General features: G+C 44.9%; 2 protein-coding genes and 1 long non-coding RNA gene across 3 annotated transcripts; all 3 read right to left on the bottom strand.

Annotated features, from left to right (window-relative positions):
* Positions 1-10,675: 10,675 nt before the first annotated feature.
* On the bottom strand, positions 10,676-12,188 carry LOC123163966 (uncharacterized). Its single transcript, XR_006482125.1, has 6 exons — positions 12,079-12,188; positions 11,868-11,936; positions 11,486-11,784; positions 11,133-11,397; positions 10,821-10,966; positions 10,676-10,738 (listed from the first exon to the last, which is right to left on the bottom strand). It is a non-coding gene; the product is annotated as an uncharacterized lncRNA (long non-coding RNA).
* Positions 12,189-12,300: 112 nt separating this feature from the next.
* Positions 12,301-16,101, bottom strand: LOC123169416 (uncharacterized). Its single transcript, XM_044587292.1, has 6 exons — positions 15,680-16,101; positions 14,516-14,607; positions 14,222-14,389; positions 14,002-14,144; positions 13,642-13,911; positions 12,301-13,562 (listed from the first exon to the last, which is right to left on the bottom strand). Coding segments are annotated over exons 1-6 (849 nt in total). The 5' UTR covers positions 15,682-16,101; the 3' UTR covers positions 12,301-13,388.
* A 6,115-nt stretch (positions 16,102-22,216) lies between these two features.
* On the bottom strand, positions 22,217-27,688 carry LOC123170733 (nitrate reductase [NADH]-like). Its single transcript, XM_044588517.1, has 4 exons — positions 26,632-27,688; positions 24,569-24,801; positions 23,174-24,465; positions 22,217-22,517 (listed from the first exon to the last, which is right to left on the bottom strand). The coding sequence occupies exons 1-4, from the start codon at positions 27,686-27,688 to the stop codon at positions 22,217-22,219; spliced, it is 2,883 nt and encodes a 960-aa protein (XP_044444452.1).
* Between the last annotated feature and the right edge of the window lie 81 nt (positions 27,689-27,769).

Here is a 27,769-nt window from a genome sequence, read left to right as displayed (position 1 = left end):
CGGCGCGCTTGGTCTTCCGACCTGCGACTCGATGACGCGGCGACGCCCTCCCCCGGCTCGCAGCGGAGCCCACAGTGGCTCCTTGGCGCGGAGCCTCAACTACGTCTTGGCGACGTCCCGCAGAGCAGGGGCAGCAGCCAATGGCTACCCGTGCAACGGCCACTCCCGCGGCGACGCCTCCCGACGACCGCTCACATACGCGTGGACGAGGCAGCCCGAGACCACAGCCCTCACGAGGCTTGGCGGCGGCGCCTGAAGCAAGGCCGGCGGCGAGCCACGGCATGGACTCCAGCGGCGGTTACTACCGTGAGTAACCGCTCGGGAGAGAAAGAAGATGGAGGAGGATAAGGAACCTTATCCTTCGCTATTTTACACTAAAATCTCTCTATTCGCAGGGATTGGCAAAGCAGCTAGAAACAGTGTTCAGGTCAATTTTGCCAAGAATCCCCTTCTTTCCTGGGGTTTGCAAATTGATCCTGTTAACAGTATACTATTTACTAGTATTTTCTGTCTCAGACGTTGTTAATTAATTTCTGTAGAGTACCTTGTATTCCAGAACTTATATGTGATGTAATACATTTCCACGTTTATCACGTGTTGAGATTAATTACATCTATTATTTGCAATTGAGATTTTTCTTTTATCTCTTGCAAAAATAAATTCAGTACCTCTACCTGATTTGCGATTGAGAATTTTTTTTTCTCGCAAAACAATATCATTGTGATTGAGATTAATTTTCTCTCGCAAAATACTAATTCACCCTGCTGAATTATCTGGCAACTTGATACAAGATCATCTAATTTAATTTGAGGTATATACAATTCAAGTTTTTTTTACTTGAGCATCAAGTTTGCAACATCATTACTATTCATTACAATAGTTGTGTATTTCTGTTGAGTACGATGTATTCCGGAATGTATGTATCTCCATGTAAATTACATGTCGAGAATAATACATCTATTTGCAATTGAGATTTTCAATTTCTTGCAAATACATATGCAAAATTCAAGGTGTCATCCTTAGCAATTTGATATTCACACTAATGATTTCGAGCCACCTTCTTGAAATCTATTAATTTTGCAACATTAAGATGTATTTATATTACGCAATATGTAATATAAATAAATTATTGGTTTTCACCGGATATGATATGTTCTATGTGTTTACCACATTGCCATTCTTCATGAACATGTCACAGCGGCCGAGATTGATTTCTCCCGCACAAAAAACTTGTAAATTTTTGACAATAACATCTCCCTCATTATATTAGGAAAACACAAGGTAATGAGTTGGATCTACTGCCCATGTGCAGACTATCTCTATTACTATGAGATCTGTATGATCTTTAATGTGTTATATTCCCATAATTGAGGTTGAGCATTTTCATGTTATACACTTGAGTCAAATTTTTGCATTCTTATTACAAGCCATGATGGTTTTTAATTTACTTCTTGTAAATTAATTATCTCTGGCTTGCCCCTATAAGTAACCGATGGCTAACAATTTGAGGCTCTTGCCCTCGATGGCCACAACTTACTTAAGCGGGTCATGGACATCAAGATCAGTCTTGCATCCCATGGGATAGCGCGTGCAATCCAAGCCACGCCACCGGGACGTAAAGGACCTCAAGGGTAATGGTTTGAAACTCACTTCAAACCCTCAACCTGACACCATCAAGCTGTCACGAGACCCTATGAGCATGGAGAGCATGATGGTTGAATATGCCTCAACCGACATGTTTGGAGACTATACATTTAGTCCCTTAGTCTCCTTAGTGATCTATTTATTTATGTCCATTTATGATGTTCTAACAAGAACATGATTATTGTTGTCATCATATATTGTATATCACAATATAATGTATCAGCACTTTGATGCAAATACATTTGTATGTATTCTATATATCTGACAGTGATTTTCATATTAAGAATCTTCATGTCTATATATAGATTTCTACGGGAGTCAATCCGATGAAAAATGATATGTGCCTTGTGGACATATGCACCACAAACTCTATACTTAGGGAAGTCCAATGTTTCCACTCTCATTGAGAGAAAGGAGATATTTTAAAATCGCTAGACGCGATGAGGTATTTGTTGGCTCAACTCGAGTCATATTTACTATCCCTATGGGTACTCGAGTAACATCGGGATGCTTTATTGCTTCCCAGGTTTAACTCGTGCCCTACTAAACTATGGAGGTATCCGTCAAAATAGTTTCCATAGCGAAACTTCTGATGACAACAAAGAGAAATAACTTCTCTTTACCATATGTAACGGATATGGCAAGCACATTCTCTGTGCATCATCTGGATTGTACTACACATATGACACAACCTGTAGCACATGTTGCGTACGAGATATTTTTCCGGAGTGTCTTGTACATGACAAACTTGGCATACTCGCCTTGGTCATCGAGACATTGGGTTGAAACCGAAACTATTAGCAATTCCAATAGTTTATGATTATTATGATGCTAAATTCTAATAACATTTGGATTTTATGTGCACGACAAGTGGCACAGGGAAGCTAATTTTAAGGCTCGCACACCTTAAAGTTTACGCTGAACCACTCTGACTCCTTGAATGCATCAAGTCGAGGTAAGTGGCTCTTCCCAGCCATTGAGTAGACTATTCAGGTATGCCATGGTTCTAAAAGACATATCTACATGATGGTCTTAAGTGTGTGCTTTATTCACACGAAACCATTGGCTCATTATCCTAACACCGATTTCAAGAAAATCGAATGGATAACATTGCAGAATTCTCCTTGAGGGCCTTCCCTATGGCCTTTGGATTGAAGTTTAGCAATTTGTCCTAATGTCTAGACTCAAAATGGTTTGGTAGAATCCTATCCAAAGAGTTAAGCTCATTGCATTATCTTTACTTTGGAATTGCAACTTACCAACTTTACGTTGGAGTCATGCAGTTTTACATGCTCATGACAGAACTGCATAATATTATTCCCCTCTATCTTTGATATGTGGATATCTACCAAGTATTTCCTATCTGCAGTAATTCGGTTGCATACCGATATCACCACCCGGCATACATCATTGGCCCCTCAACATATAGTTGGGATCTATGTGAGGAATAACTGTATTTCCGTCAATACCTCAAGCCCCTCACATGGGGAGTTATTCAAGGCCAGTATGCTGATTCAATGAGGAACATTTCCAGGCATTAGGGGGAGATTTCAAGTACCATAAAAATGCCAGGAAATTAGTGGAATGTTCAACACATTTCTGCCTCAAATCCACGTACTCAAAGATCTGAACCATGCGTTCAGAAGATTTGCAACACATTGCAAATAATCTGCCGGATTCATTTACTGACTATAAAGGTGTCACACAATCCTACAATCCTGCAAAAGTACGCCTGAAAGAGTGGAGGTACCAGCAAAATCCACTCCACTCCTCGTTCAAAGCAACAGGGGGAGATGTATGGCAGAAGTACATCAGGATTCAGCTTCTCACAAGCAAGGATATCAAGGCCTGTGAATCAGTAAATGCAAGTCAACTTCACGTTGGCAGACACCTAATGGGTAGTATACACCCAGTGGACGGGAAACCTCCACCAACCCAGGTCATAGTGCACACAATGACCGGGACATCGGAATACCCGACTCAGTCGCATTGGGAAATCGCGAGAAGTCACTACGGGTAACGATATTTTCATCAACTATATATTGATATATAGATTCTGGAGAATCATATAACCGGAAGTCTACAATTGTCGACATACATTTCTCAACTAGATTGCAAAACCTTACAAATGATTCAGATCCAAAGACCATGGCCATGGCAAAGTGTGATCAACACTCGGACTGAACTCAAGCAAAGGGTATAATCTAGGTAGAAATGATCTTGCTCAATAATGGGAAGGTATTCATAAGCAATACCTACACCAGTTTTCTTCTGGAAACAGAATTGAGAACAACGAGGTGGTGAAACAAAGAGCAAGTATTGTAGCACAAGGGTTCACGCAGATACCCAACTATTCTCCAGAGGTGGAATCTCATTCCGATAACTTATATCATTGGCAGTTCAAAATCATCTATCTCTGCGGTTGATAGACGTAGTGATCACATGTCCATGTGGATCACTAGATTCAGACATATATGATTGATTTCCGATGGAATCTCAATTCTGAATCGAAATACAAAATGCAACATACATTGTGTAAAATCGGTAAGCCACCATACGGCTTATTGTTGTCGGTACATATGGTACAACCGACGTAGTGAGATCCTTGTACACAAGGATTACTCCTACAATGATGATTATCCATGTGTTGTGTGTCTGCAATGACGACACATGTAATCATCTAAGTGACGGACTTCAAAATGAAGGATTTGGGTAAACCAAAATACCGCTCGTTACTACAACTTGAGCACCTTCATTCATACATTATGGTATACTATGTTGTCTATATCCAAAATATATTGGAGAATTTCATTGTGGACAAATCTTATCTATCCATAACTCTCATGGTAGTTCATTCTTTAGACGTAGAGAAAGATCTATTAGACCGAGAGATGATGGAAATGAGATATTGGGACTCAACGTTCCATAATGCCATTGGATCCACCAAACACAATTGGTTGGTACTCAAGAATATCTTTCGATATCTCCAAGGCATGAAACATCTTGTCCTGGTTTTTCAGTTTCGGAGAAATCTGAACACCAATATCATTGGATACATCGATCAGATCCCCACTATCAGATCGTAGACAAGTTTAGTGTTCCTACTAGGTGTGTTAGCCCTCTCATGAAGAGTCTTCAAATCAGACCTCATGGCTACATTCACCAACCATTATCTCAACGATAATGTTTCTTGTGTTGCCCGGATGCAAACAGGTTACATAATAAGCAATATCACTATATTGCATATCTTGCAAGTCAAATCATGCGACTGATTTGTTCAGCGGGTCTCTACCAACTTCTATGTTTCGGTATGTGACGGCTTCGAGTTTTTGCAAGAATCGGGGGGAGTATCTTCCTGAATTGTTCCTGTTCAATGCATCATATTATACTCTTTTTCCCTTCATGAAGGTTTTTAATGAGGTAATATCAACATGAGATCATATGTCATACTTTCTGTTTTCCCCACCGGGGTTTTTAGGAAAGTATATACGACATATTTATTGTCCTCTAAACTCTATGGGTTTTCTCGTATTGAGTTAAAAGAGAGAATAACCATTATATGTTGCATCATTTTCTCCTTATTTTTTCACTGGGTTTGAAGGAGTTTTAGCAACATATGGAACACCTATCTCCTCATATTTTTCCCACAGGGTTTTTGGAGGAGCTTCTCAAGATGATGATACTTACACTAACAAGCATGGATTAGGGGGAGTGTTAGGATTTAATTAATCCTATTAATCCCTGCTTTTCTAACCGAGGCGGTTGCCTCACATCCCTTCGGTCGCACCCCTTCAGGGGCTATATATATGTGTAATCCCATCATCAATGAGAACAAGAGTTTACTTTTACATCTTGGTGTTTGTCTCTCGTTCCTCTCTCGATCTCAATTCTAAACAAAACCAGAGTCGCAGATTGGAACGGTTTCGATTCCTACTCGTATACGGAATCTTTTTCTTTTTTGCGGGGAACTTGTATACCCAATCGATCTCTATTCTTATTTATTTTTTGAGGGACTATATTCTTATTTTAAACTAAAAAAAATTCTCTATTCTTATTTTTTAATGGAAAACGTGTCTCTCTCTATCCTTTTAACTAGCACTACGTACCAGAGGGACACGTGGTCGTCTCCACAAAAAAGAAGAAAAAAAGAAGAGAAAAGAGGCACAAGTGGTCGCATAGTAGTTTTTAGGGTTAATGTTGCCGCTTTATTTAAGGGAAATGTATACAGCCGGTGCGCCGGCTGAAACTTGCGGCGGACGCGCCCACACGTCCAGTGGGGCCGCGCACCGCTCTGCCCCTTTCCCCTTCTGGCCACAATTCCCCACCGGCCACAAATCCTCACTGGCGCTACCCACCTCTCCCTCTCCTTCTTCCACCTCCCCTCACCATCGGCGCTGCCCACCGTACCTCTCCCTCCTTCGCCATGGGCACTCCCCACCTCTCCCTATCCTTTCACCTCAAGCCGTGCTGGGGACCCCGGGCGCCGTGCTGCGACGAGCAGCGGGAGGTGATGGACCTCCGGTGACCGAGCTGTGACGGGCTTCTCTGGCGTCGATTGGCAGCTTCGACCCAAGCTACAACGGTCTGCATCTGGTGCTGGAACCAGCGAGTCCTGGTCCTACCACCGGCTGCAGCGATGCTGGAACCAGCACGACAGCAAGCTGCAACCTCGGCTGCGTCATGTGCTGGAACAAGCGATCTCCGATGCTACTACCGACTATGTCGGGAGCTGGAACCAGCTTCATTTTTTGCTGTAACTTTTTTTTCTTTGAGAAAACGCAGAAGATTTGCGTTTCATTGTATTGAAAAGAGGGGGTTTGTGACAATCCTCCTAGGAGGCGAGTTACAAGGCAAGTGCAGGAGCATTAGTGAACATCCCAGGTTTTTTTGCTGGACCTTGATACTTTTTTTCGCTACCTATGATTTTGCTTCCTATGATTTTTGCTAGAACCAGATGCGTCTTTACCGCCGATGTGTTTTTTTGCTGGAACTAGCTTCATGTTTTGCTGGAACTTGGTAAAGTTTTTGCTACATCGAGTTCTTCAGTCTGGTAGTGATGGGTAGTGCTTTTGCTACAATCGGCGACTGCAAAAGTTACAACCAGCGAGTGTTTTTGCTACAACGGCGACGTGGTGGCGGAACTGGCGAGCTTTTTTTGCTGGAACCACATACCTTTTTTGCTACTATCAACAATTTTATTGCTGCTACCGGCAACATGAGGATGAGTACTTTTTTCTACGCTCGTTGTGGTGTGTTGCGACAGGCGACCGGCGCCGCCGGAGCTACGACCGTCGCCACGGGGAGCTGCAACCGTGGGCGCACATTGCTGCATGCACGCCAACGAGAAACGCAGGAGGCGGCGACAGCGCCGGCGAACTGCAGGGACTGCGACGACCCCGGTGAGAGCAGCGATCGGCGGCAAGGGCAGCGACGGGCGAGACGCGCAGGGCGGTGCTTCGAGGCCGGACGCGTCACTAGTCCATGGCGGCGCAATGGAAGCTTTTTTCCTAAAAAGAAGAAGACATCTGACAGAGGAAGGGGAGAGAATCGTGTGGCCATGCGATGTTTGATCGGACGCTGTTGGTGCGACCGGCCCAAATTTCGGCCGGCGCCTATCACTCACCTTTATTTAAACATCAAATTTTGGAATTTCATCTGAGATTACATCAAAGGGCATCTCCATTGTTAGACGCTTATAAAGAGATAAAATACAAATTAAAACACGAAGCAACGCATTCCCGGGTCCAACGCAAGGCGCTGACAGAAGCGCTAAATACCAGCGCCCCGACTGCCCCAATTTGCATGCCGCAAGCCAAAAAAGTAGCAAGCGCCGGCTCCCTCTTTTTGCATCGACGCCAGGGGTGAGGCCAGGATTCTACCTCCTAACTGCCCATCGTGGAGGATCAAAATCCTAGGGCCTCAGCTTAAGCGTCACATTGTAGATGCTCTAACACACTGTTCGGGGAGCCCCCAACCAAACCTTACACAGTTCTTCACACACCCTTACTTTATAGCTAACTTATGCACGACAACACTAGCTGAACCCATGAAACTTTAAAACCAGAAAACGTACTAAGCATCATCTTGATCTCCTGTACCCAAGGCCCGGACATGTTCTAGTGGTTGATTCAGCATTTACACCACTCCTTGAGAATCTAGCTCCACATGTACCTTGACTGCATTGATCTCACACGCCATTTGGAGCACCCGTTTGCAGGCCAAAATTTGTACCACCTCCGGATCCACAATGCCTGGAAAATGATGGCAAACTCCGGCCCTAAACGCACCACTATGATCTCTAAGAACAACACCTCCTCTGCCCTTGTCACCGTATTTTGACACAACCCCATCCGAGTTGATTTTTAACCATCCCTTGTCAGGTGGCTACCGCTTGACGCCAGCAGTCATTTTTTCTCGACCTGGACAGCCTTCCACTTCTCCATATTATCCCTTACAGTGGCTATTATTTCATGTGGTGCTGCTATTTTCCTTCCATCCCTCACCTCATTCCTCACCAACCAAAGGCCATAAGTTGCTTGTACCATTGCCGCCCTCTCTTAGTCAGACGCCCTGGCGAACCATCCCAGTAGCTAGCAAGCTGGAGCACTCTGGGAGTCCATCAAGCTCGGTGGGGGGCGCCACAAACTCCCTTCTCTAAGTGTAGAAGCTGCGAGAACTGCGCTGAATGTTGGCATGACCAGAAGAGATGAAGGATCATCTCTTCCCTGCCACACGCAACGCAAAAAACACCCGGTCGCATAGTATCCTGCAAACATAAAACACATGGAGCGCGCAAGGCGGCACGAGCAATTGATAAGGCGCCTAAAGCGGCCCGTTTTTTCAAAATAAAATTATATTATGTTTAAAAGTTTCAAAGATTATCTTTTTTTTTCAAATGCATACACATGTTCTTCAAGTATATGTAAAGTTTCATTAATTCTTTTAGTCGTCTGATACAAGTTGTAGGCTTCGACCAGACGCACAACACACACACTCTTCGCAAAAAAAGAGACTACACCACACACCACTACACACCCGCTATGCGCCTATCACTATCTACAACCTATACACGCGCGACACATTTTGAGAAACTTTTGAAAGCTTTGGACTCCTTAGATGGTGGATACATCATCATCTGTGGCCTGTAGACGTGTGAGGTATCTGCAAGGGAAAAATACCCTGGGTGAGGAGAGCTCCTATGGCGTCTGTAGGCATCATACAAGGGAGCTTTCGCTGAAGGGCAGCGCAAATGGGCAGCTCACTTTTCCCGTGACATATTTTCTATTTTTTCCTTTGTTTTTTAGTCTGGTTTTCACCCAAAAAACAGTTTGAATTCCATTTTTCTGAGTTGTGAACAAATTATTGAAAAGTGAACAAATTTTGAAAACTTGAACAAAAATTTGAAAAATCTTAACAGTTTTTGAAATTGCAAACAAATTTCGAATTTTGATTATTTTTTGAATTGTGAACAAATTTTAACAAGTGGCAAAAATTGAAAAACATCAACAATTTTTGAAATGTGAACAAATTTTTTCAAAAGTGTGAGCATTTTTTGAAACTATGAAAAAATAGAATTCCAAAGTAATTTATTGAATTGCAATTTTTTTATAAAAGTGATTTTTTTTTGAAAAACTGATCAATATTGAAAATATGAACTTTTTTTCAAAAAGTGAACAATTTTTGAATTACAAACAAATTTTGAAACCCGTGAACAATTTTTTTGAACCGTGAAGGAAATTTTGGAACTTTGAACATTTTCTGAAAAAGAGAGAAAAAAGACAAAATAAAACAAAACAGATAGATAGATAAAAAAGATACATAAAAAGAGAAGAAACACTGTAATCGGATCATGGAAAAAATTGTCCATGAAGCTCGGGGGCTCAATGTCAACTTTGCCCTCGCTCGATCGTGCAGAATTTTTTGGATAGCAGATTAGTTTTGGTCGTCCCCGCCTCCTCGAGCGTCGTTTTAACTGTTCCTTTTGTGGGATTGTGCATAATTGAGTCTACAACGACTGTAAAATTGCATCACGTTTTTCTATACTATAACTCTGTCGGATCTGGACGAAATAATGGTGGCGTTGATTGAAACTGGCGCGCCACCAATAAATGTTGCGTATAAGCATCTATCTACTAGTGGTACTTCATGAGAGTGCTTCTCAATCATGCTAGAGGTTTCACTTCATATGAGGATTTGAGGAATGTAAATGTAAGGCTTTGCTCGACCTTCACAGAAGCCTGTGAGCTGATGGGCCTAATATAGGCAGACAAATCCCTTGATGACGGTTTTGAATTAGATCCTAAAAAAAAGCTACTTTGAATTATTGTTGGTTGGATGCCGAGACGTAGCAGCAGCACCAAATAGGAAGCTGGTTGCGCAGAGTAACTGATGGCATCAAACTTATCCCACGGAGTCAGCTACTTCAGATCAATGAAAGGCTGTGTGTGTCACTCGATGCAGAGGCCGAAGGTGTTTCCCATCTTTATATAAAAAAACCCTCTCCTAATAGACCCTCATGCGATGATGTGTCAACTAGTAGCGGATATTGAAGGTGCTCTTATAAGTGCAGTGATAAAATGATCCAAGCTACTAGTACAAAAAAAAAGAAATCAAAGAATTGAGATTTTCCAGATCTGTGGGAGCATAAAACAAACTCACATATCGTAGAAAATACAGATCCGCCACTTCCATACATGATTAGATACTTGACAGTGATAGACATACTAAACAAATACCATAAAAACATTTTTGACAAAACATAATAAGTTGCACATGCCTCTTAATAAATTATATAATGTTTGCGAGGGACAAAATGGACTAAATTCATATAGAGCACTCCAACAGCAGCTTGACGTTTACATGGGAACTTTCCCAACAAGCTGGCCTAGAACATCAACTTGACCAGCAAGGAACCAATATGGCTTGGGTACATGCCACCTGCCATTCAATATAATCTTTTCAATATATGTCCATTGTCAAATAAACAGTATGCTATCACAAACAAGTGGCATTGAGAAATAGAAAGCTTTACCGGTTCCTCTTTGTAGCATTACCCCTTCTCTTTGTGTCCAGCATAATGGGAGGGAGCAATTTTCTGTTGTCCAACATATATTTGTCAATGAAAGTTTGTGGGATACACATGTCTGCTAATCAGCATCAAGAGAAAAAAAGTTTACCCTTGTGACAGAAGACTACGCCCTCTCTTTAGAACTTTGAGAATACTGCTCCTTGGCAGGTAAGGAGTTGTTCCACTTTCATCATAGAAGTTCATGCCAACAAAACTCCCATCATCAAGACAAATAAGGGGCCCTCCAATCCCAACCTAATAAAAAATAATGCCCATAAACTTACATGGAGAAGCTGCAGTAGTAAATCTAGCTAGCAGCTCATTATTATCAATAAACTGAAGATACAACTCAAATAGATTAACTATCTACACATGTACCACGTAATGACGTAAAGGATGCCAGGAAAAAAAATCACTGTACCTTCTTGATTTGACAAGTTGACAGTTTGAGATCTTTGCAATCAAGTTTTGAACCCAAATCCTTGTTTCTTGTACTTATACATTTCATGTTACCCTTTGAGGCCATCAATAACCCATCATTTTCTCTAGTTGTACGCCCAATAGCTACCACCTCAGATTTAGATGACTTTGTGACTCCGAAGATATCTTGTGGCAATGTTGTAATCTTGATGGTAAAATTCTAGTTTCCCCACCACTGATTGTTCTGGCGGGAGAAACACATTAATCTGCAGAAAATAGAGTTTATAGAGCTCAACTAGTTAACCATCACCAAACTTAAAAGGCGAAGAAAACTGAGTAGGATCAACAACTAACCATCAAGTTCGGATCAATGTTGTCTTCAGCATCACCAGTTCTAACCAAACTGGCTGAAGTAAGGACAAACATGCGGTCCTCAATAGTTATAAGCAAACCTGTGCAAGCAAAACACCTCGTGCCGTTACCATTGAAAGAAGCAACTGAGACAACACTTCTACATACACGCTCAACAACTTTTTTTCCAAGTTGCTTCCAGAGAGGCTTCTCATAGTTGGCGTAGATGTCTAAACGATACCCTTTCCAGCAGTGAACTTCACCAAACCTTTCTTCGAATGTACCAACTAATCGCCCATTATCTAGTTAATTAGGAAACAAGCACATAAATTAGAAATAAAGAAGTGCACAAGGGAGAAGTCAGTAATATAAGACTACGACTTACACTCAAACACAAGTGGTGGTGGTAGGGGGTAGCCCAAAGAATCTAGCATCTTAGATCTGACCTTAAATCCTGATGCAATAATTAAGATGATTGATAAGAGTGTTAGATTATACTAAGATAGCATTCACATAGACAATTAATGGCCCACGTGTAATGCTTAAACCTTTCAAGTAATAAAGCGCCTTTTTATATAAAAAATGATAATTCAAACCTGAAGGGACAACGCAGGATGCACCCTGAGGCAAGGAATATTCACGGAACTGGGTAGTATTACTGCAATTAAACATGTTTATTACTACAAGCAACTGAAGTAGATATACACCAAACTGTATGAAAGGAAACATGTATAAAAAAGACTTGAACATCAACTTATAAGTAATCAGCAAAAAACAAGGATCGAGATAGCACGAAAATGAGTGGCATTGTTCTTGACTCCCACCTGAACGAAATGCTCATGCTCTTCTTCATTTAGGCAAATACCCAAGCTTCAACATTGAAGCAACAACATCAAATTCAAGTGGAACAAGAGGGGTATTTGGAACTTCTATAGATAAGCAAATCGGGGACATGTATAAAGGTTGAAGTTCGTGGCGAGTTCACATGTGGGACGAACAACCTTCATAAATAAACAAATGTACTCCTATCCACATGTGAAGTAGTAACTTCTCAAAAGAGGTAAATCAACAAATGTACTTTTACTTCATGTGAGATCAAAACTCTTGTAAAAGGCACAAATGGAAAATGCAGAAATGAGACTACCTCAAAATTATGCTCTTGGTTCAATTTTCTCCTGCAAACAATTCTTCCAATATATTCCATAGGATGTTTTGGATACTTCAATATGGATTATATACGAACTGAAATGAGTGAACAAACACACTAGAACATATCTATATATATCCTATTCTGAAAAAGAGTTAGAACATCTTATATTTGTGAGGAGAGAGAGAGAGAGAGAGAGAGCAAATTGTAACTCCAGAGCAACAATAGGTCTGTTTTCAAAATTTCAAATGCTACCTTCAAGATAAACCTAAATCTATCCAACATCGTCTGAGATTATGTGGGCATATACAACGCATGCTTGCAGAAGCACCGGTGCATAGAGGGCGTTTAAAGTGAGCTAATAATGTCAATAGAGGTCCGCTAGACCAAACTTGACATGCGAGGAGTCCATAAAAAGATATCTGAAGAACTGAAATATCACCAAAAAACTAGCAATGGACAGTGGTACGTGGAAGTTAGCTATCCATGTGCCAGAACCATGACACTAGCATACCCCAACTTGTTTGGGACCGAAAGACTTTGTTGTTGTTGTTTCTTGTAGTTGCTTCACTTAAATTCTTGGAAAGGACCTACAATGACCCCTTAAGATTCTCTAACGCCTGGCACAACATCTCTAATTGTATCTCATTCTCTTTTATATGTCGTATACCAACGTCTTTCGACGATCTACTAAGCCAGTAACCTAACTACTCAGCTTTTTATGGCTTGGTAGCAACACACGGGCATTGCGCTAGCAACTCATAAATACTTACTAGCCAGAAGATAATACCTGGGTATCTCAAATTGCTGCAACCGTTCATGAAGTAGCTCCGTTGGTATGAACAAGAAACCGCCTGGACATAACTTAGTTATCACCCCAGCAAAGCGCCCTTCACCGCCGTTAAATAGTATAACTGGCCCTCCAAGTCCAGCCTAGTAAAAGAGACAGGGACTGTAAAGGAAACATTCACAGATAACATGCAAAAAAGCCAGACAAAAATAAAGACTATACCTCTGTGACACCACATTTGCAAAACCCAATGCCATCTTTGAAATGAGGATCATTGCATTTTATGCTCATCAAAGTGCCGTCGAAGTCACGACCAGCTGCAAATAGATTAAGCTTATGTGTGTCGTCTCGGTGCAGATCCAGAGGGCCACATGTATCCACAGGGTAGAGATGTCGGGTGTTGAAGGCCGTGACAATAGCAATTCCCATTTTTTCATCCCATAACCCCAACAACCCATGGATAGTTGTACCATCAGGACGACGGATTTGAACCTGTAGTGAGGAAAGCCTCGGTACAACATTACTGCAGAATGATGAATCACGATCATTTCATAGCAGAGGAAAACAGTGAGTTGCACTAACCACAAAATCATCATCTCTGGTTCTGTTATTCTCAAATTCCACCACCAAACGTGAGCTAGTCACAAATACTGTATGGGGATCTTGTATTATATTGTTCCAGCGTCGTACGGCTGTTCCGGAGCATGCGAATACTATCTTTTCTCCTGTACAAATTAAGATCATGACTAAAATCAGTAAGATGAATGAATATGAATTTGGAGAGAATAAGCAGAATAATCACCCTCGAGCAGAGCAATTGAGCCAACACTGTGGCTGAAATGCGAATCCGAAATTTCCTGGACGCAGCCACCAAATTTTGTGGGTCTGAATGGAGTAACATGTCGGTCAGGTTCCTTTTCCCTGAAGAACTGTTCCTTAGCTCGAGCCTGCTCTATGATAGCTTTCCGAACTAATTAAAGAACATGCATGATAAACCACTAGATCATCAGTACTCAATCAAGCAACTAACATTTAGAAGAAATCGATGAAGAAAAAATCAGCAGCAAGAATGCTCATAAATCGGTCAATGACTTACCTTTCCACTTCTTCATCGCAGCTTCGGTCGGCTTCGGCCCAGACCACTTGCCACTGTTGCTGCCTCTCTCCTTCCTACTGGTTTTTGCAGTCCTGAAACACAGCACATGTATATATCTGAGATAATATGCTTGCCAAAATCACAGTGTTGCATACTTCGAAAATCAAAGAGTTATCTGAGATAATACGATTGCAAAAATCACAGTGTTGCATACACCGAAAATCAAAGAGCTATTACCGAAAAAGGGTTTCTCCGTTTTGTATTCCAAAGCAACCAACACCGATACAAGGATCGCTGGGGCGAACAACACAGCAAGCCCAAAAGAAAAAGAAGAAGAAACAAATGCCAACAACGGCAGCTCGAAAAAGCGCGAATGACCCGCCACCGCTACGCCCTCCAGACACAAACCACCACAACCCGAGGCTCCGAACCGCCGCGCACCAAGCAGCACCTCCAAGAAGGAATGCGACTCCGACGACGCTGCTGCCCGGACATGTCCTAGAGTTTCCCCCGGCACGCGGAGGGAGGTGGGGGATGGATATTACCGACACCCTCCAGGGAGGAATGGTGGCACCCGTAGGTGTCACCGCATCGAAGCCGAAGAACCGGCAAGGATTTCTCCCGCACTCCATCCCCACGGCCCAACGGACCGGAGCCGACCAGCCAGACCACCGCCCACCACCATGCGTCATCGCGGTTGCGCCGCCACCCACGCCGCCTCACTGCGGACACCAACACGAGGCCAAGAGGACCGGAGAGAAGCGCCCCGCGGAGGGAGAAGCAACACCGAAGCCGAACGGGAGGGAACCACCTCCACCGCCGTCGTGCGGGAGGCCAGAACCTCCGGCACCGTCGCGGTAGCCGTCCGGACGCGGCAGCAGGGCATGCCAGGCCACCCCTAAGCCCCGCCGCCAAGCTGCAGCAAGCCGGCGATGGCGCCGCCAGCACCCTGCCGTTCTTCGCCTCTCCCCCGCCTCCTGGAGGACGCGCCTCAAAGAGCTATTTAAAAGGTAACTTAGAAATTCAAATCCAAACTGCTGGTATATCAACTTAATTGTTGCTGTGATTAGAGGGGGTGGACTGCAAATCTGCGATTGACAGATAAAACATTATACATAAAAGGGAAGGGACGGGACTGGTCATGAGGAAATAGAAAACACTCACATCGCGCAAACTATCCTAGCTGATTCCGTGCGTCGAGCTTAGCCGGGAAGGAAGGAACAGCGGTAGATCTGGAAGAGAAGGATGTCGGTCGCCCGTCTGCAGTGGATTGTGGATAATGCCCTCCCGGTCCCGGCTAGGGTTACGCGCTTGCGGAAAAGGTTGGCTGCTCTATTTATAGTACTAGTATAAGTATATACTCCTACGTATCTATTGGGGCGGTTTACGCAATCAGAGACCACATATTGGTTAGGGTTTGTCAATTGTCATCATGGATCCTATGGAGGGATGCCGGCGGCCCGAAACTGCACAATACTGGTCGGTGGAGAGCGCTCCTGTTTTCCGTGACCTACCAACGGCGCTCCAGACCGGGCCGGAACGGCAAGTGGCGACGGCGAACGGCGGCAGGAGGCCATGACGGCGAGCCTCTCTGTTCAGTTTGGTCAGGGAAATCAGGACGAAGCTAGCGCTGCGGCTAAGTGGGCGCGTGAGAGTAACTGTGGGCTGGGCCTTGTCCCTGTAATAATTCAGAACAAAAAAATGGTTTCGGTCTGACAGAGCGGACCGGACCAGACCTGGTTTGGGGCCTCTTTTTACAGACCGGACCGGCTGTTTCGGCCTACCAATTTTGGTCCGGTCTCGGTCTACGAGCGGGCCTAAAAGCCTAAAAGCCTTCTCGGTACGTCCAGCCTGAATTGAGAAAACGAAATCACTAATAATTAAGAAATATACTCCTTCTACCCTCCCCCCAAAAAAAAGAATACTCCTTCTAAATATCACTTCCACCTTCCCAGATTGCGACAAGTGGCGTACTACATGTGCATCACTTGTTGCAACTTGAGAGTTTTCCCATTTTCCAAAGATCCGTTTATTTAAAATGCTTTTTTCTCTTAAACCGTGTGCTTAAATCTTGAACCGCTTTCACTGTTGAATTTCTCGCGTCGAGATCTTCAAAACTAGATCCCATATTGATAAGTTTTGACAAACTTTTTTTCACGAAAAAACCCAAACCGGGAGGACTTATTTTTCCCTTCCGAAAGCCGTTTCCGAGAGGCACGGTCATGCCTCTCGCGGAAGAAATCCGTGCCTTTCATTAAAGCGAGACCATGCTTCTCACGGCGGAAGCAAAAACGTGCCTCTCGCGGATGCAAAACCGTGCCTCTCACGAATAAAAAAGAAAACTCTTTTTTTGTTATCGAGAGGCAACCGTGCCTCTCATGGAAGGAGAAAAATAGTGAAAACACAGTTTTTTTTTCATTTCCGAGAGGCACCGTGCCTCTCGCGGAAGCTAAACTGTGCCTCTCACGGATGCAAAATCGTGCCTCTCACGAAAGAAAAATAAGAGAAAACATGTTTTTTTTCGTTTTCGAGAGGCACGGTCGTGCCTCTCAAGGAAGCAAAACCGTCCCTCTCGCGGCGGAAGCAAAACTGTGCCTCTCGCGGATGCAAAACCATGGCTCTCGCGGAAAGGAAATAAAAAAGAGAAAACATGTTTCTTTTTTCGTTTCCGAGAGGCACGCAAAATCGTGCCTCTCGCGGATGCAAAACCGTGTTTTTCACGAAAGAAAAAAACGTGTTTTTTCGTTTCCGAGAGGCACGGCCGTGCCTCTCGTGGAAGGAAAAAAACACATTTCTTTTTCCATTTCCAGCAAAACCGTGCCTCTCGCCGATGCAAAACCATGCTTTTCACGAAAGAAAAAAAAACGCATTTTTTGTTTTCGAGAGGCACGACCCTGGCTCTCACGAAAGGAAAAAAGAAGATAAAACATATTTCTTTTTCCGTTTCCGAGAGGCATGGCTGTGCCTGTCGCGAAGCAAAACCGTGCCTCTCGCGGATGCAAAACCGTGCTTTTCATGAAAGAAAAAAAACCCATTCTTTTCGTTTCCGAGAGGCACGGCCGTGCCTCTCGCGGATGCAAAACCGTGTTTTTCACGAAAGAAAAAAACGTGTTTTTTCATTCCCGAGAGGCACGGCCGTGCCTCTCGTGGAAGGAAAAAAACACATTTCGTTTTCCATTTCCAGCAAAACCGTGCCTCTCGTCGATGCAAAACCATGCTTTTCACGAAAGAAAAAAAACGCATTTTTTGTTTTCGAGAGGCACGACCCTGCCTCTCACGAAAGGAAAAAAGAAGATAAAACACGTTTCGTTTTCCGTTTCCGAGAGGCATGGCTGTGCCTGTCGCGAAAGCAAAACCGTGCCTCTCGCGGATGCAAAACCGTGCTTTTCATGAAAGAAAAAAAACCCATTCTTTTCGTTTCCGAGAGGCACGGCCGTGCCTCTCGCGGATGCAAAACCGTGTTTTTCATGAAAGAAAAAAACGTGTTTTTTCATTCCCGAGAGGCACGGCCGTGCCTCTCGTGGAAGGAAAAAAACACATTTCGTTTTCCATTTCCAGCAAAACCGTGCCTCTCGTCGATGCAAAACCATGCTTTTCACGAAAGAAAAAAAACGCATTTTTTTGTTTTCGAGAGGCACGACCCTGCCTCTCACGAAAGGAAAAAAGAAGATAAAACACGTTTCGTTTTCCGTTTCCGAGAGGCATGGCTGTGCCTGTCGCGAAAGCAAAACCGTGCCTCTCGCGGATGCAAAACCGTGCTTTTCATGAAAGAAAAAAAAACCCGTTCTTTTCGTTTCCGAAAGGCACGACCGGACCTCTCGCGGAAGCAAAACCGTGCCTCACAAAAGAAAGAAAAATGAAAATGCATTTTTTTTTCGATTCAGAAAGGCATGGTCGTGCCTCTCGCGGAAGAAAAAAAACGCTAACAAAAAGTACTACGGTGGCGACGGCGGTGTTTTGTCCTACTTCGACAAGCTCGCCAAGCTCATCAAACAGACCCACGATTACTTTGAGAGCATGGCCGAAGCTTTCGAAACCGATCTCGACTAGCGTACCGTCTACTTGCTCCTGCTCCATCTCCCCTGCCCAAGGTTCCTAGTTTAACTACAGTAGTTACTTTGACAATTTTCCTCCTTAATTCATTCATTGCCTGCCAGATGTACTAGACTTGTAGCTTTTACATGAACTCCTTTTTCGTGTGCAACTTTTAAATTTTGGTCCTTTATATTACTACGGTCAACTGTTGTCAAATTAACACTGTTTTCCGTTAATGTATCCTTGCTTTAGCCAACATGAAAGATGTCGAGGTTGATTGGTTTGCTGCCAACATTTGCCATTGCCAATATTTGGCAACCCAACATTTGGCAAAACCAAAAGTTTTCAACATTTGGCAACCTTTTGTGAGATTTGCAACGAAAATTAATTGATATGCAACCAACCTCTAGCCAACATTTGGCATCCCAAATTTTGACAGCAAACCAATTTGCCTTGTCACCCTGGCAAAAAGAAAGCATGAAATATGTCACGCACGTCATAGGCAGGACCGCATAACCTCCTTTCGCACGCACCTCCCCATACAATGAGGTCCTTTCGGCCTCCTGTCATTTCTTCTTCCATGGTAGCGTCTTAAGTTGAGAAAGGGGACCGGCAGCTAGCGGTGCACAATGCACCGTTTAGACAACTCCATCACCGCCGAAGCTGGGTGTCACTAGAACTCCATATGGTTACACAGTTGTCATAGCCGCCCACTTCGACGTCGTCGTCACGCTTCTAAACACTTGCAATTTCATCACCGCGTGCCTCCACCAGCTCTACCCATAACACTTCCTCTAGTCATCGTCCTTGCCAACGATTCGACAATGTGCTACGATGACCACATCGTCGAGGCAATATTGATGTCTACTCCTGGTAGTTGTCGTCATGTCACCTATGCTGCTCTACAACGGCACCATCAGTAGGTCGACAAAAGTTGTGGCGCCATCGCCATGTATTTCCTAGCACCTCCAGATGTGAAGGGAAAACTGGAAGTGGGGTGGGGATTTCGCATAACAATAAAGTTTTGGGCAGGGGCGTCTGGAGTAGATAACACGATGATAATGTGGAGTGAGTATCGAGGCGGCTACATCTCGTCTGCAAGGAGACAGTATGCCCGCTCATCTCAAGGGCAGTCTGCAATGGGCCAGCTTTTTATTTTAATTTTATTATTACTTAAATTTATGTTCCAAAAAGGCACAAAATACATATTAATTGTATATAGAAAAATGCTTTGTTAGTTTGAAAAAAGGTTAACTGTATATAGAAAAATGTTTGTAGTGTCTTAAAATTTTGCTCTCGCGGTTTCAGAAAAATGTTATTCCCTCCGAACCATATTAATTGTCGCAGATTTAGTACAAATTATACTAAATTGGAGGGAGTAGTACATTTGAAAGAAAAATGTTCATCGTCTTTAGTTTTGTTTACACATTTAAAAAAAAATCATGATATTCTTTTAAAATGTTTGTGCAATCTAAAAAAATGTTCCTAACATAAAAAGAAATATTGTCTCATTTGAAAATATGCTCATGCTATTTTAAAACATGATTATACAATGTAAAAAAATGTTTGCTTGATTGTAAAAAAGAATGCTTTGTACCATTCGAAAAATTTTCATGTCATCTAAAACAATTTTCCACATTTCAAATATGTTCTTGAGTTTTATAAAATATTTTAAAAATGTAAAAAAATATTCATGTTGTTTAAAAATGATCCATACCATTTATAGAAATGGTCTATTTGAAACATAATCTTATTTGGGCAAGTAAAAAGCTTCACGCACTGCAAGGGATGCATGTGCGCAAAATTTGCTGCATATTTGCTAATGAACAGTGCAAAAATAGTGATGATTTGCTGTTAAGAATCAATTTATCAATGGTTTCGCCCTCCCCAATCAGGTTAAAGAGTACTTGGCCCTCTTGATAGAATTTTTCTGCCTCGCCACTAGCGTGGCCTATCATATATGTTGGGTGAGTGAAAGGAGTGACCAGCAAGGCTTCTACCTAAGGGCTAGTTCCAGCTGGATGATGATAATATGTACTCCCTCCATAGAAAAAAAATGATGATCTAAACGCTCTTATATTACTTTACAGAAGAAGTAATAGTTAGCCTGGCTGTTCAGTCCTCCTTTTATCCCATGTGATTGGTTTTTTGTGTTCTTCCCTCCTTTTTGTGGCCTGTTATGGGGAACTTTTCTGGCTCGGATACTTTGGCTTAGCCCGAACGCTGTAAACAATGATGTGTGTTTGGGCGTTGTCTCATCTTTTATCTTTTATACTCCCATTCCCTTGTACAAGGCCACTATAAAAAATACATTTTGGATATATACAATACCACAAACAGTAATCGAGGCAAAAATTAATGATGGTTTCTCGTACTAGTAACATGTTTAATACTTGTATGCATGTAGTGATCCCGGTTAACAAAAAAAGTTGGCTTGCAAAGCAGTTAACAAATGTTACCTTAGTACCTGTAATATGAGTTTATGGCCTTGTATAAGGGAATGAATGGAGTATGTAAATAGCTAGCCATCACTAACTATTTCTCTCAACATGCAAGCATGTTACATCATCACACAACATGCATGAGAAAAGACCCGCCCCACTATCATATGTCTCTCAACATGCAAGCATGCCATTTCATCATGACATGCATGGAAAAAAGACCCATTTCAACATGCAAACATACATGACAATTTTCATTCTATCATGCTATGTATATTTAATAAACATTTTACAACTATATAGTAATCAAACATAATAAATTATATGTATTTTTAGTTTTAGCTTTTTATATTATTACTTCAAATATTCATGTTTCATGCAATGAATCACATACAAATATGTTGTAAAATAGTCCCGCAACAACGTAAAGGGTTTAGGGTTCATCTAGTTTCATAAAATGGGGTTGGCCTAAAAAATTAACAAAATTGGGCGGGGAAACCCCATCTCTTAAAACAAAAGTGCTTAAGCATAATATGGATGCTCACGATACTGCTAGGAATTGGCCGCCGCTTGTTCTAGGTTGACATGTTGGCTTTGAGAGCCTTCGCTGGTGTGTCCGGCTTGTGTACGCAATACATTACTTGTTTATTTCTTACTCTTCTAAAACATTGATTACAACCCAGACACACACACTCACCCCACCCCGTACTCACAGAACGCCTATGAAAGATCGGGTCAAAGTTGCAGAGCTTGAAGATTGACCAAGTCATCACGGACATCTTGTTATCGACAGAAACGTCGTCTTCAATTGAATGGAGAATCCACATTACTGAGACACCAAAGTATTAAAGTTGGAGCTTAATCTGTGGTTGACTGAGAGTAGCACTGACCTCCTAAGAGCAACTCTAGCAGACCCCGCATTTTGCCGACCTGTAAAATGTGTTTGCAGGTCGCACGGGGGCGGTTATGCAGGCCGAAATTTACGGCGGCAGACTAGAAACCGCAAACAAACCCCTAAATTTTAAAAAAAGTTGTTTCGCGCGAGAAATTTAAACAACAGCTCGCCGGAGCTCGCTCGCATAGATGGTTCTTCTTCGCATAGAAGTTCGTACAAGCCACATACATACATAAAGGTTAGATATGCTAGACAGGGCCTACGCTACCGCACCACTGCAACAAAATTGAGCTCACCGGAGCTCCTGCGGTAGCTGCCCACCGGCGGCGATTAGTCGGAGTCGGAGGAGTCGGGGTCGAGGTCGACGAAGAGCTTTGCCTGCTCCTCCTTCATCACGCGCAGGTCGGCCTCCTTCGATGCATGCGCCTGCGATGCCGTGAGGCCCGTCTCGAGGAAGAGCCGCTCGTACTCGAGCTCGCGCCGGATGCGCTCCTCCATCTCCTCCTGATCCCTCGCCGACCGCTCGAGGACGACGCGCTCGAGGAGCTCCTCCTGCCCCGGTGGGAGGTAGTCCTCGGGTCCGATGACGCTTCGGCGCGGCGGCGCATCGGGCACGGCCTCCTCCGGCTCCCTCTTCACCGGAACGAGCCGCGAGCTCGATGCGCCCGCGGATGAGCACCCCGCGGACCCGTGGCCGGATGAGCTCCCCGCGGACCAGTTGCCGGAGGAGGCGCGGCGGCGACGGGCGCGCTCGAGCTCGAACTCGTCGAGCTCGCGCCGATCGAATGCCGGCGGCGGCCGGGCACCCTGGTTGACTCACCGACGCGCCCCCCGCTTGCGCGCGGCGTCAGATCTGGTGCGGCGGCGGCGCTCCGCCTCGTCCCCCGAGTCGGCCATGGTGGTTCAAGGCTCGCCGGCGGCGAGAAATCGAGCGGCGCGGTAGGAATTTGGAGGGGAACGCGGCGGCGGGAGGATAGGGTTTCGACCCGCATCTACCCCGCAAACCCGCAGTTATAGTGGCTCGGGGGTTGCGTTTGCGGGCTGCGGCAAAAAAATTTACGGGCCGGACACCGATGCGGGCTCTGGTCTGGCCAGAAAAATGGACCGAGCCCGTATAATCGTCGGAATTATGCGGGTTTGCGGGGTCTGCTAGAGTTGCTCTAACCATCCGACCGCTTTAGTTCTCTATATATGCCATATACACATCCAGACGCGTCGTCGCGGAAGCTAGCTTAGCCAGGTGCTACGGAATTTTAGAACGAGATGAAAGAATTGGCCATGTCATACTTCATCTTCTCGAGGTTGGGCGAGATGGCGAACTTGATCATGGGCGGCGGCCCGCAGGCGAGCGCGAGGGTGTCATCGCCCCCCTCCGGCACGTGTGCGCGCAGAATGTCCTCCCTCACGTGCCCGACGCTGAACTTCCAGCCTTCCTCCGGTCGCTTCACCTGGTCGATCACGTACCACACCTTGAGCATGTCCGGGTGCTCCGCCGCCCAACGGTCCAGCTCGTCGCGCAGCAGGATGTCGTCCTCCGTCCGGTTCGCATACACGAGGTGCATCTCCGTCTCATCCCCCGGCTGGTCGCGCAACACTGCCTGGATAACTTGATACATGGGTGTGATCCCGCTCCCGCCGCAGATCATCGCCAGGCGTCGCGCTCGCCGCGGCTTGCCGCCGATCATGAAGCTGCCGCGGCCGGTGTATTCCACATGGCCGAGAGGCCCCTTGACGTCGATATAGGAGCTGCCTACCTGAAGCGATTCCAGGTACTGTGTCATGACCCCGCCGTCGGGGAACTTGGGGTGCTCGTTCTTGAAGTACACCTTGACGAGGAGCTCGAACTGGCCGACCTTGTCGACCATGCTCGTCGGCGTGTACGGGCGCATGCATAACTTCCCCTCGATGTTGGCGCACACAAATATGTGCTTGCCAACTGGCAGGCCGAGCACCTGGTCGGAGGACGGCAGCGCGAAGCGGAACAGGCACACGTCACGGGAGAGCTCCTTCTTGTCGACGAGGCGGCAGCGAACCTTCTCACGCGGGCTTGATAGTGCGATCGGTGCGGCGGTGGCCTTGGTAGCCTCGCGGATGGGGGCAAGAGAGGAGCCGCCATGGACGGAGTTGTCAGAGGTATAGCCGCCGCCAGTGGTGATGAGTTGGCCGATGCGGTGCGCGTCGAGGAGCGCCTTTGCCTTGTCTGAGTGGATGGCGTCGAACTCCTCGGTGCAGTCCGTGCCAGCGTTGATGAGGATGCTGTCGGCGCCACCGGGGTGGTCCTTGAGGAAGGCGGTGCAGTCGTAGACGTGTCCGTGGACGACGATCCACGCAGAGTCCTTGGACCCGTGCTTGCGCACCTCGGACATGGTGAACTGCTTGTCGTCGGTGGTGTGAATGAAGGGCGTGGACGTGCTACGCTTGAGTCCCGGGGCGGCGGTCTCCATGTGCTTCTGCCGCGCCATCCACCCGCCCGTCTGGTTGGCTGGCTGCGTCGGATGCTCGAACACCAGACCGATCTCCCTCTTGTGCGGCCGGCACACGTTCACCTTGACCTTGAACCAACAGTTGTTCATCATCCCCTGCAATCATGTCATGTGTACAAACACATCACACTCTCGAATCAATGGCGCTTGCAAAGGTCACGATGCCATGGATGGACACATGTGGATGCAGGGTACAAACCATGAGGTTCCATATAAGCTTCTCGGGTTGGGTGTTCTGTGCCTGGTCCCAGGCGCGCACCGCCACCTCCTTGGCGCCGAGGAGATCCAGGACCTCGACATCGACGGACCAGAAGCACCAGCACCAGTACCTGCCATACTTGTTGGGCTTCTCCGGGATGTCGAGCGTGCACAACATCCATGTCTCGCCCCCGTCCAGCGTCACCTCCACTCTTATGATCTTCTTGCCACCACCTTTAAAACGCAACAACAAGAAAAAGAGTTGTGAGAAATATGATCAATTACACTCACAAGAAAGACTACTTAACAACACAGCTGGCTCTTAATACATAGTATGACTTACTATATTTGATCATGTATATTAGTACCAATATTTATTGAATATAAGTAGAATAATAATTAAAAAAATCTCATGCATGGTTGAATGTTGTTGTGGGTCTTTATCCATGCATGATCGCATGTTGAGGTGGGACTTATCTCATTCATAATTGGATGGTGAGGTGGCATGTTTATATGTTGAGACCAATATATTAGTGAGGATGAATAAGGTATGTAGGATGCTAGTGAAGGTTTATTTAGTTCGAAAATATAAGGTTTATTATTTTTATTATACTTCATCGTTCAAAATTATTCGAACAAGTTGAACTTTTTGAAATTTGACCAAGTCTACAGAAAAGTATCGACAACACGAAACTAGTTTCATTAGATTCATCATAAAATATGTTTTCATACTATATATATGGAAAGTCATGGATATTGATACATTTTGCTACAAACTTGGTCAAACCCAAAAGATGTTTGACTTATGACAAAGCTAGAACTTCAAATATTATGGAACAACTGGGTATCTTCTATCTAGAGTATACAAATCCTCGCATGTTGCAGCGGGAATTAGATATATAATTTTTAAATATTGTTTACTAATTCTGTCCTTACGATTTAAATATATAATATGAGAAATTTCTGCATAAGAAAAATAAATCATAACATGAAAAGTATGCTAATAACTTGGTATATTTTGGCCTAAACTTAGTCAAACATAAAAACACTTGACTTTAATTTTTTGATCTATACGCCTTATATACTCTTATATTATATTCCCTTATTCAGAAACTAGATTCCCTTCCTGGTTCGTGATAAATTTTGCTACAAACTTGGTCATACCCAAAAGATGTTTGATTTAGGACAAAGTTAGAACTTCAATTATTTTGGAATGATGGAATATCATCTATATAGAGTATACGATTCCCCGTGTGTCGCAGCAGAATTGAATATATAATTTCTAAATAGTGTGTACTAGTTTGGTCCTTACGATTCAAATGATACGAGAAATTTCACATAAGAAAAATAAATCTTAACATGGGAAGTTGTGTTTGTCACAATTAAATGCAGTGTGATTTAAACTATTTACAATAAACCAATGCATGTTGCATGGTATATGATTCCCATGTATAGATTGGACGGATGTTAGTGGATCAAACTAGTAAATCTAATGACTATCATAGTTTTGATGACGTGGAAGTACATGCGGGAGATAATAAGTAGTGGGATCACTCTTTCAGATAAATAGGATATCCTATGCCAGCTCGATATGGATGAAGAATTTCAAGAAGATACTCGATCTCGCTAACTGGTATAAAGGTACTATGATTATCTAATCTTCAATAATATGTGCAATATCCTCATTCTCGAATTGCAACTGAAATCTCAAACATCTCTAACAAGTTTATAGAGTGAAATATCAATATCTAAGATGTCAAATCAGTGTCATTAGATTAATTACTATTATTTTTATATTTTCTTTATTTAGTATTGTATGCTTAATACTTGGTATATTTCCCTCTAAACCTAGTCAAACATAAAAACATTTGACTTTTAATTCTTTGATCTATACACCTTATATACTCTTAGATTAGATTCCCTTATTTAGAAACTAGATTCCCTTCCCTGCCCGTGATAAATTTTGCTACAAACTTGGTCAAACCCAAAAGATGTTTGACTTTTATAGAGAGAAATATCAACACCTAAGATGTCAAAGGCATGAATGGTGCACGGACGACTCACCGGCGTAGGCGTATCCTTTCATGGTGTAGGCGCGCTGCGTGGTGAAGGCGTTGATGGGCAGGATCTCGTCGTGACCGGGCGTGGTGATCACCGAGTTTGTGTTGAGCTCGTTGATGATGTACTCCGGCTTGTACCACCACGCCTGCGCGTCGGCGAGCTCGGCGTCGACGTGGGACGGCAGGACGCGGTTGTCCTTGAAGTGGTAGTAGTTGTCGGACTCGGCGGCGGTGACGACGATGCGCGTGAGCCACTTGACCATGCGGCCGCCGATGCAGCCCGGGATGATGACGCGCACCGGGAAGCCGTGGTCCGGCAGCAGCGGCTCCCCGTTCTGAGCGTAGGCGAGCATGATGTCTCTGGAAGGGTCCAGCGCCCACTCGCGCGTCACGCTGGTGCCGTACTTGGCGCCGCCGCCGCCGCCGCCGGGGAGGTCCTCGGCGCCCACGAAGCACACGTGGAGCGCGCCGCGGCCCTTCCTGAGGCCCATGATGCCGCACCGGCGCAGTACGTCGCGGAGGCGCGCGCCGCGCCACACGGAGGTGGACACGCCCGCGGCGCCCCAGTTGAACCCGGCCGTCTGCCGCACCATGTTCTGCTCCTTGCGGCGGTTGCCGGCACAGACGAGCGTGACGGGGAGCTCCGCGGCGGGGAAGTCGCGGACCAGCTCGTCCATGGTGAGCCGCACGGCCCGGCTGACGAGGCCGGAGACCTCCACGGTCCACGAGGACCAGTCGGCGCGGGGCACGGGGCCGTGGTTGCGCACGTAGTGCAGCGGCGCCGGGGTGATGAAGCCGTGGTGCATGAGGCGCGCCAGCGGCGGCTCGCAGTTGAAGGGGTGCTTGCCGGTGAGGCGGATGAGCGACGGGTTACGCTCCGTCCACGCGTCCGCCGTGCCCTCGTCGCGCGCGTCGTGCAGCGGCGGCTCCACCTCCAGCTGCAGCTGCGAGCCGTACAGCTCCCTCCACTCCTCGTGCTCCTCCTCGTCGTCCGACGCCTCTTCCTCTTCCTCCACGCGGGGCGTCCGAGCAGGCTCATCAAGCTGCACAGAGGCCGCCATGTTGTTGTTGTTGTTGTTGTGAGACAAGAGTTGGCGCTCTGCAGGTCGGTATATATACACACGCACGCAACACCGACTGAC

Source organism: Triticum aestivum, chromosome 7D (assembly GCF_018294505.1).
Source record: "Triticum aestivum cultivar Chinese Spring chromosome 7D, IWGSC CS RefSeq v2.1, whole genome shotgun sequence".
NCBI classification, from domain to species: domain Eukaryota; kingdom Viridiplantae; phylum Streptophyta; class Magnoliopsida; order Poales; family Poaceae; genus Triticum; species Triticum aestivum.
This window is presented reverse-complemented; position numbering and strand designations above follow the sequence as displayed.